At 38.6% G+C, this 21,461-nt stretch overlaps 1 protein-coding gene across 3 annotated transcripts in view; it reads right to left on the bottom strand.

The window, feature by feature from the left end:
• Positions 1–21,461, bottom strand: part of nphp4 (nephronophthisis 4) — a 149,906-nt gene that overhangs the window by 51,576 nt on the left and 76,869 nt on the right. For all 3 annotated transcript variants that reach the window (XM_027288781.1, XM_027288783.1, XM_027288782.1), the window contains exons 9-12: positions 20,266–20,484; positions 19,595–19,733; positions 15,713–15,765; positions 4,138–4,275 (exon numbers count right to left, since the gene is read on the bottom strand). In XM_027288781.1, the coding sequence (XP_027144582.1) occupies positions 4,138–4,275; positions 15,713–15,765; positions 19,595–19,733; positions 20,266–20,484 (549 nt within the window). The remainder of the gene's footprint in view (positions 1–4,137; positions 4,276–15,712; positions 15,766–19,594; positions 19,734–20,265; positions 20,485–21,461) is intronic.

Here is a 21,461-nt window from a genome sequence, read left to right as displayed (position 1 = left end):
CTTGTTAGGAGGACCAAATCATGGTATTTGTTGACAAAACAAAAAATATAGGCAGCCTTAGCCTTTAAAAATAAAATATTTTGTATTATGAACAGTTTGTTATTTGTTATTCATTTTACTTCATACATAATTTAAAAGCTTTTGAGAGAAAACTATGCCATTTAGTATTAATTATAGAAAAAATAAAGATGTCAGTCATTTGGTATCACTTTCAATAAATTAATTCAACTTGATAACTAAGCATACAGTTCAATATATCTTAAGAATGAAGTTTCCATTTATAAATTCATACTAAAGGAACATTTGGGTCTGAATGAAGCTTCAAGGACATTTCTGTTCTAATACAAAATGACACAATTCTGAGCACAGTTTGTCAGTCAAGTGATCCAACCAACAGTGTAAGAATGTATTCAGGAATGACTGTATATCCTGTCCTGGGGTAGTCCAGATGTTACAGTTTTCGACCCTTCCTTGAATCTTTGCTTCCATTTTTGTTTTGTGAAGGTGACGTAGTTTCGTGGAGCCTTAATGCCTTCGTGTTATAAGAATACGCAGTGGTTACTTTTAATCTAACAAAAGTGCTTTCTTAAGTGATGTGTTAAATGTCATGTTTATGTTTTGACTTTGAGGCAGTCTCGCATTTAATCTAAAATTCAGTTGCTGACATTCAACGTTTAACGTCATCATTTTTTGTTTTTCTACTTCACAATATCAGTGATTAAGGAAAAAAAAAAAAAACTATTAATGCCTGTGGTTCAATTTAACATTTCTGCATTTTTTTGGGCAAACATTAATTCCTCCTTTATTGTCATTGACAGACATGCAGCTGGAGGGGTATTAACACAGATAATTAGCTAAGTAGTACTAATACATGTAGTGTTATTTTCCAGTCAAGTGTTTTTTTATTCTGGTCTTTGATATATGAGCATGGATGAGTTGGCCTGTCAGAGGACATGCTTGGCGGTGCGTTATTGGGCTTTTCATCAAACATGCTAGTAATAACCTCGACCAAAGTCATGCTGAAACATACACATCCATGTTCCTCATCTGATCATCAGCCTACAGTATAATAACCGTAGACGATGCCAAGGCATGGTGTAGGAGCCGTAGCATGTTTAAAAGGCCCTATGCTGTGTAGTGACGTGTGAATAACTGCCTTTTATATGCAGGTGTGTTCAGGTTATGGACAAGGACAAATGGAGGTCTAAACAATAAATTCTGCAAGATGATATAATCACTCAATATGTGCAAAGAGAATGTCATAGAAACCAACTAACAGTTACTATATATACACAATACCAGTCAAAAGTCTGGACATAGGTCATTCATTGGTTTTTATATATATTTTGAATTCTTTTTTTTTTCTCTTTTTAAAGATTTTTTGCCCTTTTTGAGCTTTGTTTGACAGAAACAGCTGAAGAGTGACAAGAATGTGGGGAGAGAGAGATGGGGAATGACATGCGGGAAAGAGCCACAGGTCAGATTCGAACTTTGGGCTGCCGCGGCAAGGACTGAGCCTTTGTACATGGGGTGGCTGCTCTACCAACTGAGCTAACCGACACCCCATATTTTCTATTCTTTATCTTTATTTTTACCTGAGAAGGCTGAGTGACAGATTGGCAAGTGTCCAAAGCCTGTGTCATATTTCATGGTATAAAGAGAGCATATTGCTTAAAATGTAACCAAAAATGCTAAAATAAAGAACGTTCTAAACATTTGACTTCTACCATAGTTACATAAGAAACAGATATTAAAAATAATATAATTATTAAATAATAATTATTATATTATATAGATAAATTATTCTAAAAGATGCACAGCATGGCCTACTGTAGTCAGTCTTTTTAAAACCAAATTGAATCATTTTTAGCCATATTGTGTTTCTGATTATGTTGTCATCTTCAGTAAACCCGACCCACAGTTCTTGGATTATTCCTGCAATATGATTCATAGCTTAAGCTATATGGATTTCAAGCATTACATATGGGCAAAACCCATTAAAGCTACTGTCTAGAATATGAGCAAAGCGCTGAGGTGTACAAGCAGGTAGACTGGCCAGGAAACAACTTCACATCTCCTATAATAAGAAATTGGATTAAAGAATACTTAATATAGCCAAACTACTAAACAAACTAAAAACTGAATTATTGTTACTGTAACTACAACTACAGTAGATATATGTATAATTAAAGGCTGAATCCAAATTTTCAGACATTGCCATACTGATGGGCTCTTGGTTTACAGAGTCTAAAAACTCAGAGAGTCTAGTTTAGGTGGTTGGGCATCCAATAAAGACACCTCCAAGACACTTCCCTATAAGGTATTTAAAGCATATCAAGCTAGGGGGAATACCTAGGGCAGAACCAGATTATGTTTGAAATCAGGCCTGGGAATGTCTTGGAATATTGCAGAAGGAGTTAGAGGAAGTAGTGTACCTGTAGCCAGGCATAACCAGAGGCTTACAAGGTCAGATAACAACATGTGTCTTATCAACAGCAATAATAAATGTCTTAGGTCCTGTCTTTTACTGCATTTTATCCCTCTCACAGTCAAGTGCCCTCGCATACATGTTGTGATGACAGTGAATATGTTGACACCCCACAAAACTAAAACCGACGAGGTTCTGGTCCAGAGGTCTTTACTGAAACGAATACAGTAAGTGACATGTTGGATAAAGCGATTTGTTTGTTTTTTTACATTTTGACTGCAGTGCTATCATAATTCCAGCAAAGCTTCTTTGCACGAAATGTAGTCTATAAAAGGGTAATGGGGGATCACTGGTACTGTTAAGAGAGACATAGTCTACAGCAACATCTAACACATTAGCATGTGAATGAAGTGAAACAGTTCATGAATCCCTTTACTGCAAAAAAAAAAAACACCGGCAGTGATGTTTTTTTCTCCATGAAGACATAATACATATCACGTGAGAAGGTGCAGACTGACTTTGCAGCTGAAAAAGATGCAGGGTTAATCTGAGGATTAAAGCATTATTGTTATTTCATCTCCATTCTGTGAGATTTTGCTGTTTCCCTGTTTCTACTGTGCAGCGTGGGTGAACATGGTCTAAATTAGCAAAGACAAGGTGGTTTTCAAAGGCAGAATGACTCTGCCTGCTGACTCTCAGCAGCAAACACCTACGACTGGGGGTAATAGGTTACCCTCGTGTCATTTCAGGAAATTACTCAGAGCTATTAAAATCAGCAATGTATAGATGGCTTCCGTGTTCCTGCTACTGCAATGATTGGACTTCTTCAGATGCCACAAAGCTTAGTAGCAAGGAAAGCCAGCCAGATATTTTCTCGGATATTACGACCATTATCATCAGTATGCTTCTTCACTGTGATCTACCTATCTTTGGTGGTCTGGTGGCTTATAGAAAAGTACCCTAAATTATTCTAAAATACTTTTTAAACTTCTGTAATTTACCAAGGTCTACATTTAAGTACTACTGTCCTGCCCCCCATACACACCATGCCTTACATTTCAAATTGGAGTTGGTACAGAAAAGATGCAGCTGGATGTGAAAAAAGGATAAATCATTATTAAAAGTGTTCCTGGACAGGGCAAAAAGGGTAACGCTATTTCCCAGAGGGCAAAACACAAGGTTATGCAGGATACTGGATACCTTAAGAAAATTGAAGTAGCCTTTGTAGAAAGATTTGAAAAGCTAAGTCAAAGAATAATGTTTCTTTTGATTATAAAGATGAAAAGGAGTAGCTACAGTGGCTTCAGTAGCTCCAAAGACAAAGAGTGCACAGGACTGGAGTTCAGTTTAGAGGTTTTATGTGTGTGTGTGTGTGTGTGTGTGTGTGTGTGTGTGTGTGTGTGTGTGTGTGTGTGTGTGTGTGTGTGTTTGTGTACGTTTGTGTGCATGTGTGTGTGTCTCCATGGGCAGCAGAGTGCTGTAAAGGTGAGTGTGTCTTTGAACTGAGTGAACTGCATATCCTAAAGGATGAATAAAGTCTTGCCATGTTGTGTGTTGCTGTGTCTGAATGTGCACCCTGTGTGTGAAGGCATATACGGCACACTTTTGCTTAACACGTGTATTTTCCTCAGCATGTACGTGTGTGTACAAAGCTATGAGTGTGTGTGTGTGTGTGTGTGTGTGTGAGTGTACGGGGGTGGAAATCTTACGACATGTGACAGCTGGTGGGCCGATGCCAACGGGGAAGGATGGAGCAGAGAAGGAAATGGCTGTTGCCATGGCAACGCCGAGCTGGAGTGGCTGATGGTCGGGTAGCGTGAAGTAGCTGCCAGCTGAGACAGTGAGAGCTGCAAAGAAACAATACAAATGATTTGCTGTTATTATTATGATTATGAACAACAGGGCTCATACTTTACGCCAGAGAGACACATGTGCCATCTCAGATGACAACAAAAGACCATTACACTCTTTTGGCACTTATAAGCCCTTCTCACTCCACCTGCTTCTCCACCCACGATCCCTTCAACACTGTCATCCCCCAGCAGGTTGAATTCAAAACTGCTTGTCTGCTCTCTTTTTGCTCTTAAGGACTTTTGATTGGAAACATAAGAGAATATAGCTACTAATTTGAGTTACTGTGGACGATTACAGTTGTCATAAGGGTTATAAAAGGGTGGAAAACATACATCAATCATGACTGACACTAGTGGCAACTCCACTTGCATTCTGCAGAAAAAAAGGTTAAGATCCAGCTCCAGCTTGCAGTGCAATGCCACAGCCACTGGATGTACAGTACAGGACACTTGTATCATCAGGGATGGATATACTGTCGCTACTTACATAGTCAGCTTAGTTTATCTCAACTGCAGAGAAGAGCAGTTTTGTTTTTTTTAGACCGTCCTGCAGAAAAATGACAGGATCATTTGTTTGAACAAGCGCCCCAAAGCGACACATGTTTACATAGTACTACTTATGACAGGAGCAAAGGAGGGAGTCAAGGAAAGAAAGTCAGTGCAGGGAGAAGGACAGGGTAAAGTCACAACAAAACGTTAGACTTAAAAAATAGGAAAGCACTGTTCGTTTACCATTTCACACACACATTCATCATTTTTTTTAACTATGTGTTGGAGCCATGACAACAGAGGTCCCAAAGCGTTAAGACAGTGTAGTCATTTTTTTTCAAATGTTTATCATATTGTTGTCACATCAACAGTGATTTGTAATGGTTTGGGGAGGCATAGGCAAATGATGTCCTGCTGTTCAGTGAAGTTAAACTGTTTCTGTTAAAGAGCGAAACAGAGAGCAGGGCAGTGTGTATGACGGAATAGAACTGGTGTGCTGTGGAAACGTACATTTTTCATCAGGCTAATATTTCAATATTATCCACTGTTTAGATCTGGAGTATATCTGAGAATTTGACAAACTGCTGTTCACAACAAACAACTCGCATTTATGTGTGGTACCAGCACAGGAGTGCTGTGGCAGATTTGCAACTTTTGTTTATGTGGTTTTAAGCCAATAATAACAACAATAACTAAAAATATAATATAAACAACTGAAGAGTTTGTTTTACACGTCTGAAGAGTTTTGTTTGATGTCTAGATCAAATAGGAGACATTTTTCAGAACAGCCATCGTGCTTCTCCTGAATGAAAATCTAAAGAAAAAACATGTCAGCACAGGAAGTAGAGTTTCTGTCTAATTATCAATCACACTTCCATTACTAGTGCTGAGTGAACATCTGGGTACATTTTATTTTAATCCAGTATTCTTTGGTGTTGTCACCTCAAATATGCAAATTATCACTTGCACGTTTCGGTTTCAGAAAGTGAGCTTGTGACTCACAGCTAGCAGCAAATTTTAAATGTGAATGCCTAATGGCCTCAGTCATAAGTACAAATTTCATATGTGAATTCCTCTCTTCTTTAACATTTTCTGGTACTTATCTACCTCTGATTAGGAGAGGAGGCAAATAAGTCTATAGAGGAGCTTAGATGTCCTTTCCCAGGCCAACTCTTGATCCTCTTGGGGGACCCTCAAGGCATTCTCAGGCTCGACAGGATGTATTATACCTCTGGCGTGAGTCCGCCCTGGGGTTTCCTCCCAGATAGATATCCACATGGAGGTGTCAGGGAGGCCTCCTGATCAGATGCCCTAACCACATCTACTGGCTCTCTATGCAAAAGAGCAGTTTTGCTCAGAGTTCCTTTAGATTATCTAAGCTCCTCAACCAAAGCCTTCTTTGAAAAAAAACTTTAGTCTTTTGGATGGGAAGGTTTAATCTGAACTGATGAACATGGCTAACCAAATATTCCCCAGACTTTCCTACTTTATAGTCATAGCTGCATTATTTTACCCCAAATGGAGAAGGGATTATTTTTGTATGAAATTCACAAGTTTTGTCAATTCCCCATTGTGAAATGTTCTGCCAGCAAAACCAGAAATTACTTTCGGCACAATAGGCCTGATCTGAGGCACCTCACTTGGGGGAACAGAACTTTTTTGTTGCAGCTCAGTTAGGCCTATAACTTAAGCAATCCTAACCACTGAAAACTGAGGAGACATTTAAACAAACTGCTTCCAGTGCAGTGGATGATAAGAAAAAGCTGACAGGATCTAAACGAAGTTAGATGTTAAACATTAGGTCAATCAGCAACAGAACAATAGTTTGATTATTAAATTTGGACTAAGCTGAATTTATCTTGTTAAGAAAAAGAGAAACAAAACTACAATGTTAACAGTATCGTTGACCATCTTGTGGCCAATATTCCTTAATAATCCAAATGTGTCTTTCAGTTGTTCTCATCTAATAGGCTCTAGTATCTGCTATAGTAAAAACTAATGGTTATCGGGGAAACAATAAAGATACTGCAGTGAACCATATTGAGCAGGAAAAGAGGACATTTTCACTCACCTATTGATCTGTTAGACACATATATGCTCACTGACTCTGCTATACTTGTGAGTATAGACATAACATTGATTTACGTTAATTCCCATGGACCTAAAAATTGATTGTTCCCGTTTGTCCAAAAAGGTAACTTGAATATGTTGTGTAATGGCAATGATTACAGTGGTATCTATAGCAACAAGTGTCACCTGTTTATAGCAACATAGCTGTGAAAATGGACATACCAATGAATACTATTTATATTTATATATCTACATGTTTACCTCACACAGGTACATACCTAACCATAATCTCAACACCTGAAACCAAAGTCTTGAATTCACAGTCTGTCTGACAGTATAATATATATTCTGTATCAGCTTGTTCCAAATCTCTGTTGAAGATATATGATGTTTCCTCTGAGTGAAATATTTAAACAGAAGACTTTACGTTTTTGATGAGTGCACCATTCCATCAATTGGAAATATTCTAGAAGTCTTGGGAGTCATTTTATGAACATTTCCCCCAAATCCACACTGACAATTTGGTCTCCCCGGAAACACAATCTCCACCTGACTTAAAATGTTATGTGTGTTTGAGCGATGTTTGGCTGCACAGACTTTGCTTGTAATGACTGATCCTTCGGGTGGGTCAGTGAGGTTAAGCTGACCCCAGCATTTTACTAAAAGTAGAAAGTCCTCAATATGCAGGGTCACTATGAACGGAAAGCTGAAGTAAGAACATACAACAAACACTGCAGGCACACGCCATAAAATCACAGAGTAAGTATGTTCGCACATTTCCTTCCTCTGAAAATGTAGCTCAGCAATACTACTGTTACCTCACAGCAAGAAGGTTCAAGTTTCAGACCCCACTTGGTTTGACTCGGGTCTTCCTGTGTGGAGTTTGCATGTTCTCTGTATTTTTAGTTAGTTTAGTCGAACTGCTGTTGGTGTCTGTAAAGAAAAACGCTTGTTTATGCTATATGTTTATGCTAAAAGGCAAATATCTGTTGAATATTTTAAGCTCTCACATATCTGCCTTGAATAGTTTAGTTCATATTTTTGCATTATGCCAAACATGTGGTTCATCTCCTATGGGATGCATGACAGAATATATGAACTGAATTCAAGTGGAACATCACTCCTGTTCACCCTCAACAACTTTTTACAATCACCTCTCGAATATTTCTTTTGGGTTTTTAAGTACGGAAAAGACAGTTTCTGGATTTTCCAGTGTGTAGGATATAATGCCATCTACTGGTGTAGTTGCCACTTGCACTGTCCTTTCTAGCGCAAATATGGTGGCCGTGAGGCCCTGTTTGAAGTCAGCGTTTAGGCCTGTGAGCTACTATATAAACATAGCAGTTCATCATGAAAGTGTAAGTGGGCTCACGGCATGTGTAGATACTATAAATGACTCATTCTAGGGTAACAAAACCAATAATTCTTATTTTTCTGGTTATAAACTGCATATTATATACTGTAATTAGAGCACATTAAATCTTGCACACTGGACCTTTAAAAGTGGTGAATGGTACACGCTTAATGTCAGTGGAATAGAGATTTTCAACCAAAATGGTCTGACCCACTTACACAAGGTGTCAGAGTGGATATATTCTTTGAAACTACTGGCCACTCCACAGATTGCACACTTGTAAATACTATGTTACTGCAGGTGTAGGCGTAATCTTAAAATGAGCTGTTTTGGCTGTTAAGATTGGTCAAAATGTCCTGACGATTTAAAATGTCCTAAAATGTCAAGACCAGTGGGCTGTCACAAGTCAGTCCTCACACGTACTGCTAAGCCATATCACATTTTACACACACACACAGACACATGTGATCTCACATTGAGTCACCACGTCCTGCACACAGAGGGTGTGAAAGACACAACATTCACTCTGCATGTGAGGATGTCACACACACACCAAGAGAATACGCAGGGAAAGGCAATTAGTAGTGGCATTGCTGTGGCTGCCAATGTTCTGAACTCAGCCTGTTTGCCCTGACAGCCAAGCAGATCATCTGTTCACATTCTGGCTTCATGGGACCTGCATGTGTGTTTGTGTATGTGTGAATGTGTTCGACGCATTGTAAGTGACTACATGTAAAATGTCTGCTAACCACCTTAATGTGTTTGTGTGCGTACGAGACAAAGACCTTCCTGAATGTTCATTTGGCTGTTTCCTGATGATCAGCATGTGTGTTTGTGAGGGGGAGAGACTGTGACACAGGGTCAACCTCATCATGTGGCTCAAAAAAAGAAAGTGAGAGACAGGTGTGGTTCAAAAGGGAGGAGGATTAAGAGGATGATCCAGTAAAGAAGAGAACAAAGGGTCGAGGACTCGAGCACACAAAAGAGAAAAATATTAGAGATGCAAGAGGAAGAGGGAGTACCAAGTCAAAGTGTGAACAATGGGGGTAGGATGCGTGTAATGATGAGTGATAATTGCGTGTGTGAGTGTGACGAGAGAAAATAAAAAGTGAGGACGTGCAGGACAAAGTGAAATGCTACAAGAAAGACAGACTTGATGAGGCAGGTTTTAGAAAGTCAAACATCAATGCTACTGTATCTGAACTTGAATTTAACAAGGAAACAACAACCTGATTGAATGAACTTTTTTTCTAAAATATGCCTGAGCAGAAGAGAAATAATTCAACATGAGGATATGTGCACGCCTACAGTATCAGTAATATGTTTGGCATGGAGCTTAACAGTTCAAGGACAGAATTGTGATTGTGATTCAAATTCTGATGTCCTATGAACTAATTACATGCATGTATTTGTGGTCTAGACAGTATTAAATGCAGGACCACTTTGTGGAAGCTAATGGAGATCCAAATAAAGAATAAATATATATTTTATGACATGCTAAACACAAATGCTGATCTTTTTTGAAAAGCTTAAAGACGGCCTATTTTTGTATTTACAGAAAGTTTTTGTCTCAGTGACACTGTTTTAGATCTTGTAAACTGTCAGATTAAAGCCAACAGTTGTCATTATAGTAGAAGATATCTATAGATAGCTATCTAACAGTTGTGTTACGACAAAAATTGCAACTCTTGCGATTTAAAATTGACATTCTTTCAAACTGCAAACAAGAAATATGTATGCATTTCTGATTCTGATTCATTTTTACAATAGACTAATCCAGTAAAGACAATACAAGTAGAATTGTTGTGCGAGTACAGCATTTTTCTAACGTAGTATTCTGTGTGGCATAAGTTTTTAATTGTACAATAACAAAACAACAGGTAACCATAACACTCTGCCAAGCTGTTACTCTTAATAGTACCACTCAATGGTGTATGAAATTTTCATATCCTAAAAATAATGGCTTTAATATGAGTTAAGTTGGCCGAAAAATTACCTCTCTGACACTTTCCCGCACAACAACTTCACAAAGTAGGGATGTATGATTGATAATTAGTAAAGTAGTAAAGGGCAACATCATTTTCCAGTTCACAAATGAAAAGGTATAGAGCAGGCAAGTAACAGCCCTTTTTATATTTGCATTTAAGATCAAGATGAATTGGATATTTTGCTCTTTCCTGTTACACAAACAGAGGTGCCATTACACCTCTTCATCCTGTGAAACCGTTAGCTCAGCATTCCAAATGATCTGGCAGTCTTTAGATACAATACTGTACTATAGTTTCCATTCAGATTTAGACTGCAAAGTCCCCACACTGGTGTAACTATGCATAAAACGTAGTTTGATCTCATTTACAGCTAATATGCCGTAATCTCAGATATCTGAGGAAGTTTAAGATGATCAATTGTAGAAAATCCATCTCTACCAAATGAATGTTAAGCAGCATATTGATGTGAAATACTTCCACTCCTCCATTAATCATTCAGCTAGTATTAAGGGGTTGAGCTGTAACCTCTAAGGTGTGATTAGCATAAGACAAATACCAGCATTAACAGAAATCCATTGTAATTTCAGAGAAAACAATTTATGCTTTGTTTAACACAGAAATCAATCTTTAAGTAGCTCACATCGATACTATCCTATACATCACTTAGTATTACCTAAGAGCATGAATAAGAGTTCCCACTGCATGGTTCCAATTATATTCGCCCCTAAACTTTCTGCTGTTAAAGCAAAAGGCTGGAGTGCTAAAACAGAGCCATACAATACACATTTTTCAGAAATCTTCAATGCTTTTGTTTTGACAAGATTTCTGACAAAATGATAAGAATGCTAACTACCACTGTGTGAAAGAGAGCTGCAAACATTAGGGATGACTGAGCCACTACTAGCTGCCAAAAAGCCCTCTGCCAGCAACAAACTGAAACATGGCCTCACCTCTAGCCCACGGACTACAACACCACCTGGGTCAACAGAACACGAGCATGACCCTGAAACATGACCGCAGCCCGATGTGAGAAATCATCATCAACACAGGCAAACAAACTCAGCTGCTCACCCAAATGTTGGCTATAAATACCTCAGGATCCTTAGTATTCTGCACAACGGCAAACAGAGATTGTCAAGGATCAATAATTTATGCGAGCAAGAGAAAGTTGTCAGATCCAACAATGCCTACAGACAGAGTGAGAGCATACGGCTTGTTTACAGAGCCATTTCAGAGAAGGATGCCATTGATTAATCAGCACTCGACAGTCATGTCGAAGAGAAAGAAACAAAAAAAGAAATAGTTGAACGGGCAGAAACATTTTAGGATTGAAACAAGTGTATTTTTGTAACAGTATCGTTGAAAGAGTAGAATACACAGAGATTGGGAGAGACAAAGACTGTATTTGTGAAATTTTCAGCGACACCAGAGTCGTGATGAATTGTAGGGTGACTGCCAACAGCAGTGGCAAGGCTTCACACAGTGTTTTCTGTTTCATTTCTTTATGCAGAATCCTGGATGGCCATCAGATAGATATCTATGCTGTGCACTGAGCAGCCAGCGTCCTAATGACTGCTCTATTAGCCCCTTATTTAGCATAAATGTGTGTGTGAAGGAGAAGGTATGGGACATTTACTGTAAACTTAAAGCTGCTTTAATTGTTTGTTTGTTTGTTTTTTTGGCCACTTGGGAGCAACCATAGACTGTAATATCAGCCATAGGTTCATGAAGAGCTATTGCAAAAGTCAGTGTGGTGGCTCTAACTGTGCCATCTTGGCAGTCCTGACTCTGCTGGCTGACGACTAATCCAAAAATGGGCAAAGATGTGGAGCGTGGGTGGAGCTGAAGCGGGCTGAATGAAGTGTGGTTGTTTCACCCAACGAACCAATCAACAGTTTTGTTTTTTTACCAAGCTGTAAACATGTTTACTTCTGCTGTGAAGTTGGTGATTGGTTGGTGATGGGAAAATTAACTCATTTAGCCAATCTGAAGTGGTCAACTCGGCACTTCAGTGATGCTCAAAGCTAAAGGCAGGTAGCGTTCACTGATTTTATTAGAGCTTGCAGTTTGCATGTTGTAACACTGAGCTAAAAGAGGCTTTCCTAATGACTAATGACTCCTGTCATATCAGATCATTAAAGGATTAAAATATATTCATGTAAAAAATATTCCAAAAGTTTGGACTAAGCTGCAGTCAGATAATTAAAGTTTTGAAGAATAAAAAAATCTTCTTTGTATTAGGTAAATTGCTCAATTGTATACCTACAGCATTAATTGATCTGGTATGACCAGTGGCGACAGTGGCTAATTAACAAACTTTAAATAGAAACTACAACGTAAATAACTACATCAAGAGATCCAAACATGCCACCTTTAGGCAAAAACTGCTGTTTTATGTAAATGTAATGGGATTTTAAAATTGGGCATTCTGACAAAGAGTCAGTTTGCAGAGTTCATTTCTTGCATGTGATTTTGTCACCCAATTCAGTTTCAGTTTAGTTTATTTCAAACATCTGCGAGTAACACAACAAAGCAAACTGAAAAACAAACAAATCCAATAAGAATAGTCAAAACAAAAATAATAATGTGAAGCCAACATGTCCGAAAGAAGTAGGATGAAGCATATGCTTATTTAAACCTACGCCTTCTCAACTACTCAATTAGCAATCTTTCTCCCCAAATATATTTACATAAAAAAAGAAATAGAAAATAAATAGATTAAATAAACAAATACATAACCCTCAGATTATAACCCCCAACTCTGTAATAATAATGTCTTTGAATCCGATGTTATACTGTTTTTTGTACTAGGCCTGAATGGCCTTTAGTGAGTGTTTGCAAAGTCTTGCTTTAAGTAACAGCTCATCAAAAAAAAATCTTAGAATGTGTGTTTCACTTTTGGTGCAAGGCTAATTGCTCCTTTTGGGAAAATATAGTTGAATTTTAACCCTTAAACCTAAAAAATATGATATAAGCATCAAGTTGTAGTGGAAATACTTGTAGGATCATTAAGGATATTCAAACAAAAAAGACACAGTGGAAATATTTTCCTGTTAAATTAATTCCACCTGTTTGATAGACCAGATGTTTGTTTTTTTTTTAATTAAGGAGTGAAAAAGCCTCTATACATGCAGAGCAATACATCCAGGTTAAGCACCACCATCTTCTGGTGTCATCCCCTAAGAGCTGCCCAGTATGACCACAGTCGTCTCTTGTTACCCACCGGGAGCTGCCCACTTGCAGGCTTTCACCGCCCTCGCCGCTTAATCAAAATGAAGGTCGATTTGTAGAGTTCATAGGTGCCGCGCTCCCATAGCTCCCAGCCCCTGTTGGTTCAATTTAAAATGAGTCGACAAAACAGACTGTGGCTCATTTTGGCCCAGAGAGCTAACACTGAAACAGAGCTGATCTCTCTCCTCCTTCGCGCTGTGGCACTACGTTAGTATGTGTACACGTGTACGTGTCCCCGCATCCTGAGAGAAAGCGGCATCCATCACAACACCCAGTCCCCACCGACACTTCCACTCAGTCTGAGAGATGATGGTAACGCCCTGTAGCGTAGCTCCACCAGGATGAATAGACACACAACACGCATTGTTGGAATATGTTACATATGGTTGATGTGCGGTATCTTGTTAAGAACTGGATGTGAGTCAGTCATCATCGCCCACCTCAGACATGTTGGATGGATGATTACGCAGTTGAATTTATTATTAAAGAATTGATCAGTGGGAAGCCTCTAATATACACTGATGCTAATGTGACATTTAATCTGATTTGATGCAACTAAGCATGATTATCCTCATCAGTATTACTTCTATTTCCTAGATTTCTGTGGTGATTTAAATGTTCCATGATTGACACAGAGAGATATTTTGTTTGTCTTTTACCAAGAATAACATTTGCAACAGACACACACTGTCACTTTCATTTTTCCTTTTCAAAGCCAGTTGTAACACTCTGGATGGCAGATATTTGGATGGATCCAATCTTTCTGGAATCTCATACATGCGAGACAGTAAACATTAAAATACTTCTAAACATGGCAACTGTGTCTCCTGATTGCATTGTTATCAAGTTATTTGGGACAGATTGTGCTTTTTTTTTTTAATGTATAGGCTTGACCTGCAATTTCAGTCAACAAAGCAGACACAGCATGGCTGTGGGTTATTTAAGATTTATGAGAGCATGGAACGGGAGCTGTATTCACGTACAGTACAGTCGAAGGAACTGCTTGAGGCGCTTTCTGATTCTGTCATCCAGCCAGGAATCACTCCAGGTCGGCTGTTAACTGGAATCCATTTCTATTGTTTTCTTTTGACAAGTACAGCCAGATAGCATTTGAACACTTAAACAAATGTTATTTTAATGTTTTTTGACTTGGGGGTAAAACAGAAGAAAGGACATATGTTTCTTCACTAGATCATGAAAAAATAATCTACTTAATATGTGCAGAATATGTGTGAGTCTTCTGGTCACACTTCTGAGCATTCAACAGCACACACAAGCCCAGTAGAATTAGGTCTATATTGTGAAACTTACACTGGAATTCTGTTCAGATACCAATTTTACACTGTAAAGCATTCATATTTTTAATTTACACCTGAACATGAGTTGAGGCATTTGCAGCTGTGCCACAAAACGTATACAGAGCCTGAGGCCAATCTGAATCTACTCTGAATATATTATTGCTATAGAACTGTACAGGGAGGATCAAATGTAGCTTCGATGATCAATTGAAATTACCCATATACATAAAAAAACAATTAGTCTGCAACCAAGAGAGAAAATAATAATGATGTATGTATAAATTAAGATTTTTCACTAAATCTATTCATTGTAGTCGATAAAATGGCAAAGCATGACATCAAAGTATTTTATTAAAACACTTAAAGCTGATTTTACTTGATACATAACTTAAAGCTCTACTAATCAAAAATTTCAATTATTTTATATTTATATTAACAAATTTAAATGACAATGTGTGATGCAAATCCAAACTCTCCCATCAACTTTGTTACCAGATGTAGCAGACAGCTGTTTTAAGCTAAAAAGCTTTGTTAAATCCACTGCACGCTACCTCCCCATCTTAAAAGAAAAAAACGCCAGACAGACAAAGTTAGCAGCTAGCTGGAGAAGAAAGTTGGACAGTTAACAGCTAAAGATTCCAGGATTCATCTGCTGGATATGTAAATAGACAACTGTTTGTTGAGATAATAATGTCAGATGCTGTATTTCTGGCCAAAATTAAGCCAACGAACAAACAAACAAACAAAAAAAGAAAAAAATCCATGAAATGCAGCTGTGGATGGCAGATGACTGGAACAGATGATCATAAGTGGGGCCACTGACAGAAGGATTTTATTCTCTCTGAGAGCAACGCGAGTAGAAAAAAGTAGCTAAAATTCATACGGTGTAGACTTAATTTTAATGAGCAAGTTGGGACTTCAGACAAAACCTTTTTGTGATAGCACGATCTGTCTAAGGGCTTAGTCGCCTGTTCATTTGAGAATGTGACAAGGTGTCTTACCCCGGGGCCTTGTGGAGAATCTGGTGGAGAAGCTAGTGGAGCATGTTTTTGACCTAAAAAAAAACACAAGCAAAACAAAAGAAGATGAAGACAAAAAACGACTGTATATTCACCCTGTAAAGTATAAACAGTAACAGTACAAACTAAGTTTAAAGTTATTCTTGTTGATGTATTCACCTGCGTGTCACCTGGCTGTAAACAACTCCAGTTCAGTGTTTAACAAGGTCAGCTAACAACGCTGTATGTAATGTTCTGTGTACTTTGAAAAACTGTTATTTTCATAGCGTGGTTCGACATTTATGGAATATTAGTCAGAGGAAATGGCAGCCGACAGTAAAATATCATCTTTTCAGATTGCTTTCTTGTTGATTTGATTTGCAGTCAGGTGGCATCCTGAGGTGCAAAGAATATACAGGAATATAATATAACAAAATGTACTGAAGAAGAGCGGGACACCAAAACTACTTAGCAACAAATCTATCCAATTTCACACAGATCAGGAGGCAGTGTTGGATTTAGATGTCACACTAAGTTTAAAGTCCAACAGTACTTCCTTGAGGTTTTTGGTTCGTAGCCATGGTAATACTGAAATGAAATGCTTTCGAGCATCTCTTTGTCCTCCTCTCCCACTCTTTTCTCGCTCTCTGTGCTCGGCTTGACTGGTCTTTTGGAAATTGCTTCAGTTGCCTGGGGTGTCTTACTGTAGCTCCCATCTGTTCAGACTACATGCACACAGAGTGGACACAGTGCAGGAACGGCTGGCTACCTATCACAAATGTGCCCTGGCACCCAAACCCCCCCCTGGGCAGCCATTTTGTTTTTAGGCCTTTCCGTTTCCTCACTGTTTTACGATCCGGTGGCAAATGTGTTTCACCTCATTAGCTGGACTGACATGCAATTGGCCGTTTATTCGTGATCAATGAGAGGCCTTCATGACAGCTGAGCAAACCAGCAGATGTATGAGAGGCGGATACAAGCACCTATACGTGTACAAGTTGCCACGGACTGAGGAAGAATACATTATGTAAAAATGATGCATCATTAAAATTCATCTGTGTCAAAACAGAAAGATCGTCTCCATATTTCACTCCTCTCAGCCGACTGATGTGTAATGGTCACGTAAACATCAAGGGATGCTCTAGCTGAATTAACAGATTCATGAAAATGTATGGATAACAATTTGCACCCGGCTAACTAGAAGTTATGTCGATGCCCATCATGAATAACTTAGTGGTTCATTCTGAGAATATGGGGTTGGCCAAAGTGTCCTGTTTCTTTCCAACACATTCAAAGGTTGTGTAACGCAGCCCGCTCTTTTCACATTAATAAACATACATGCATCAAAGACATGAATTACATATTTCAAACTGGTCATGAATTTTATAATGGTCAAAATAAGCTATCTGCAATGGAAAGCAGCACATTTACTGGCATGTGCATGGGCCCACACACACACACACAGACACACACACACACACACACACACACACACACACACTCTTGGAAAATAAAGTCAAGGATGATGATGATTAAGGCATTGAAATCAAAGAATGACAGAGATTCATGATATCATTCTCTTCTGAACACTAGCCCAAATCATTCGGGCTTCTTGGGCGATCCTCTGAGGACACTTGAGCACTGATTAAAATGTCATTAATAGACTATGCCAAAAGCCTTCTCTACACACCCATGGAGTAAGCACTGATCAACACTATTCTTCTCTCCCGAGATAAGTTAACAGTATCATTAGTGGGGAAATCATGGAGTATACGACCAGGGTCCACTCAAGTTCTTTCTGCTGTCACCGAGATTGAGTGGCGGTGTGTAGTGTTTACTGCACTTCTAATCAATTCACTCACAGACACAGAGCAAATCAGCAGTTTGGGTTTCAATAAGAGATGCAGACAGTGGCACATCATTAATCTTTGGCAGTGTGAGCGATGCGGAATATTTAATCAGAACTTTGTTTCAGTGGGAGGTCTGTTTAAAGCTTGGGGTTCAGGGTTATTTTTAGTGGGATATCGTGGAACGCTCATGCTTAATTGGGAATGACTGAATAAAAAAGCTGTTAGAGAAATTCAGTAGCATACACTGATAACCTCTTTAAATCTGTAGAGAAAAAGAAGAGGGCTTCAGTTCAGGTTTGTTTTCACATTCTTAATCAATGCACTTAAAGAATGCAAAGAGCAGCCATTATGTGTGGAGACACAAGAGGCTGATGTTTGATGTGACAAAGAAAAGTTTTGAAAAATGCACGCTGAAGCTATTATGCTCCAGTAATCTCACTTTTATGGGATAACAGTATGTCATTGCCACTGGGAATCATGTAATTGAGCCTGTGAAGGTTTTTTTGTTGTTGAGATTTGCTAATTTTCCACCACAACAAAAAAAGATGGAGATGTGGAGAAGTATGAGACGAAGGAGGTGAAGAGGTTATGATGTTAGCTGAATGTGAAAAAGGCAAACCCCTCTCGAAGCGAGATTTTCAAGGCTTCTTTTGTCAGTGCAAATAGTTAAACAAGATTTCTTCCAGACATCTAGAAGCTTATGAGAATGGTGGCCTTTCTATAGGAGACCAGTAACCTGTGGTTTCTCTGTGAAATAACTCTTGTGAGGTTCACTTACAAGCTTCGGTTGTTTATGTTTATGATTCCCAAGGTTACAAAGGAATTTCCAGGCTGAAACTGGAAAATTATATACTAATTACATTAGAAACTCACCTGAGAATTAGTGCAAATTATGTTGTAAGTGTTTAATTATTTGCTTTTCACCTGGAGGCATTAGTAGAATTAACAAAACAAAGGACTTAGAATAAGCAAAAGAGAAAAGACAAATTAGCTATAGGCTGAGACCTAATTTAATGCTAGTCCTATTGCACCACCTTAAAGGGTAATTTCAATTTATTGGAGCTCATTTTTTATAGGTTTGGCCATTACTCTTATTGCCAGCTAAGCAAACCGTGCAAAAGCTGTCAAGATATTTCACTAAAAGCCAAAGAAAAATGCTGATGGAAGTCATAGAATCACCAAATTAGCATAAATCTGTAAATCTGTACAAAATTTCATGTCTAACCACGCAGTATTTATTTAGATATTTCAGTCTGGACCAAAGCATTCATAGATCCATGCTTCTACTGTAGGTTAGACTAACTTATTTGGAGGAAGAAATGAAAGTGAACACAAAGGTTATGACCTCAACTGTTCAACTGAAAAAATCCATCAGAGTATAAAGTCTGACTTCACTTTGACAGAGATACTGAATGATTTTGATATTGCTGACTAAAATTAAAAATACTATAAATATCCCTATTAGAATTTAACTTTAAAAGCATTATTTATGTTAGAAACCAAAGAGTGAAAATCCTGGATGTGTGTATTGTGTTCAGGCCAAAGTTCCTCACTTAGAGCCGACATAAGCACAAAGACTCGAAATGAGGCTTACTCAAGATCAAGAGGCCCTAATGGACAGCCAAAGTCTTCTCCTAGCACTTTGAGTTTATCCCTCTATCCCCCTCAGACCCCAATCATGAAGCGTGCTAATCATGCAGAGAGCAGGTGGTGCAATTGAGATAACGCTGCAGAGGTGGGGGGTGCATTATATGCAGAGGACAGGCTAGTTTGATGCTTGTTGCTTAGAACTTTGGCTGATTACACCTGGGTGCTGCTGCACGCTTGAGGTTCACCGACGAAACAATTTGCAGAAACAGGCCACACGCTTTCTGCTCCAATAAACAAACCTTTGTGGTAGAAAAATAAAAATGTGGGTCCTTTTAAAGACGAGTCTTTCACCTCCTTCTTTGAGGAAAACTATTCTACTATTCTATTTCTTTTCAAGTATTTAATTTGCTTAAAAATCTTTGCTGGATTACATGGTGATATTTACCTTGTGAAGGTGATGAAGGTGATCTTCTATGACGTGAGATATCCTCCTGTTTGGTCCTCAGAGATGCCTTCGGGCTGGATGCCTTCCTCTCCAGACTGGACGACAGCCGAAATGTTATTGTATCCTTCGCCTCCGAGACCTACGTGAGAGGAGAAAGTTTCAGACATTTCAGTAACACACAAAAAACATAGAGAATGAGCAGTACAGATTCTGTAGGGAATGAGATAACTGGAATCACAGAAGACAGAAGACAAAAGCAGGAGATATGTGGAGGTGATGTGTAGTTATTTTAAAATTCCTGAGCTGTGTGAAAATTCACAGCTAAGGAGCGAAAAAGTTATGACGGCATTTGCACCCTTTTAAATCTTTTGATACTGTCACGGAAAAGATGAGACATGCAGACAGAAGTGTGCTGCAGACTGTGATGATAAATACAGAGCAGAACTTTAAAGGATGATGTGATCTGACCTTGTAGAGTATGAAAGCCTACCAATAAAGACAACTTATCAAATATCTTAATGTACCACATAATGCCAAAAAACAATTTAGATAATGCAAACGTTTTTGTCTTCAGGGAAAAACTGTGTGAGTGCTGAAATCAGCACTTTGTCTTAAGACTTTTCTACGCATTCTTTTGTTTTTGTTCCTTCCTCTTTGTGCTGTTATGTTACCTGAGCTGTGCCTGAAGCTGAGAGTGGAGCAGGGCTCTGAGTTTTGGCAGACATCTCTGTGCTGTAGACCATGACTCCGTGAGGGTTTTGCTTTGCGCCTCCTTGCAGTACAAGCTGTACCTCTTTCCCCTTCCAGTCAGCAGGCTCCTGGAAGGGGCACCAAATCCCCCACCGAAGGCACTGCAAGAAGGCCGCTCGGGATGTTGAGGTGGTGGACAGCTGTGTGGTGGAAAAAGACACAACTTTAGAGGACATACTGTACAGACACAGCCATGATTATTATTTTAACCTTGATTAACCTTTTTGTGACTCCGCAGAGAATAGTCTGTTTTTTAAGGTAACCTCTTGTACCTACAATTTTGTTCTAGTATGCCAATGGTGTTGGTCAAATATTTACAACTTCCCTTATTTTGTGACTTTGTCAAAACAATAATTCTTTACTCTTGCATGGATAAGTTTGGATTTAGGAGAACATTTGCTTTAATGTGTACTTTCTATTGAAAACAAGTTTACAACCAGCATAAGACAAGGCAATGTGACAATCATATTGCCACTAAAAATACAGTTTAGTCTACACTTTATGTCACCAGGGTCAGAATATTGATCAAGGGTGGTGCCAGGCAGTTTCAGGGATTCTGGTGACAGTTGCTCACAGCTCACATAGCACAGCAGCAGTTTGCAGCCCAATGAAAAACTACTATTAGACAGTAGATTGGTAATTACTGCATTTCTAGGTTTTAGTCAGACTTTGTACAGTTAAGGTTAAAGTGCAAAAAAATTACTGTGTGCAATCTTACCGTAAATAATTACTGCATTCGCCGTATTAACAACATTACTAAGATACTCAATTAATCACTTGAATTATTTAGAGGGCAATATGAAAATAGGTCATATTTACTACAGAGCTGTGATACTAATGTACTGCAGGGGGTTACATATTAATTATTATATAGTCAATATATTATGGGTCTAAATAATAGGAAACACATACAGTTAGTTGTGTTTGAAGATGATTTACAATCACTCTCATCGCACCTCTATTCCAGCCATCCCAGGAAAGGTAAAAGAAAAAGCCTATTGCTTTAAATCATCCACAGGGGATTTAAAGCAATAGATAGGGGACTCTAAGGTTTTGCTGAATCGATTAATAAGCTGGTCAGCCTCAGACAATTGTAATCAATCATAGGTAGGATAGT

The sequence above is a fragment of the Larimichthys crocea genome, chromosome XV (genome assembly GCF_000972845.2).
Source record: "Larimichthys crocea isolate SSNF chromosome XV, L_crocea_2.0, whole genome shotgun sequence".
NCBI classification, from domain to species: domain Eukaryota; kingdom Metazoa; phylum Chordata; class Actinopteri; family Sciaenidae; genus Larimichthys; species Larimichthys crocea.
Note: the sequence above shows the minus strand (reverse complement) of the source record. Positions and strands in the feature narration are given on the sequence as shown.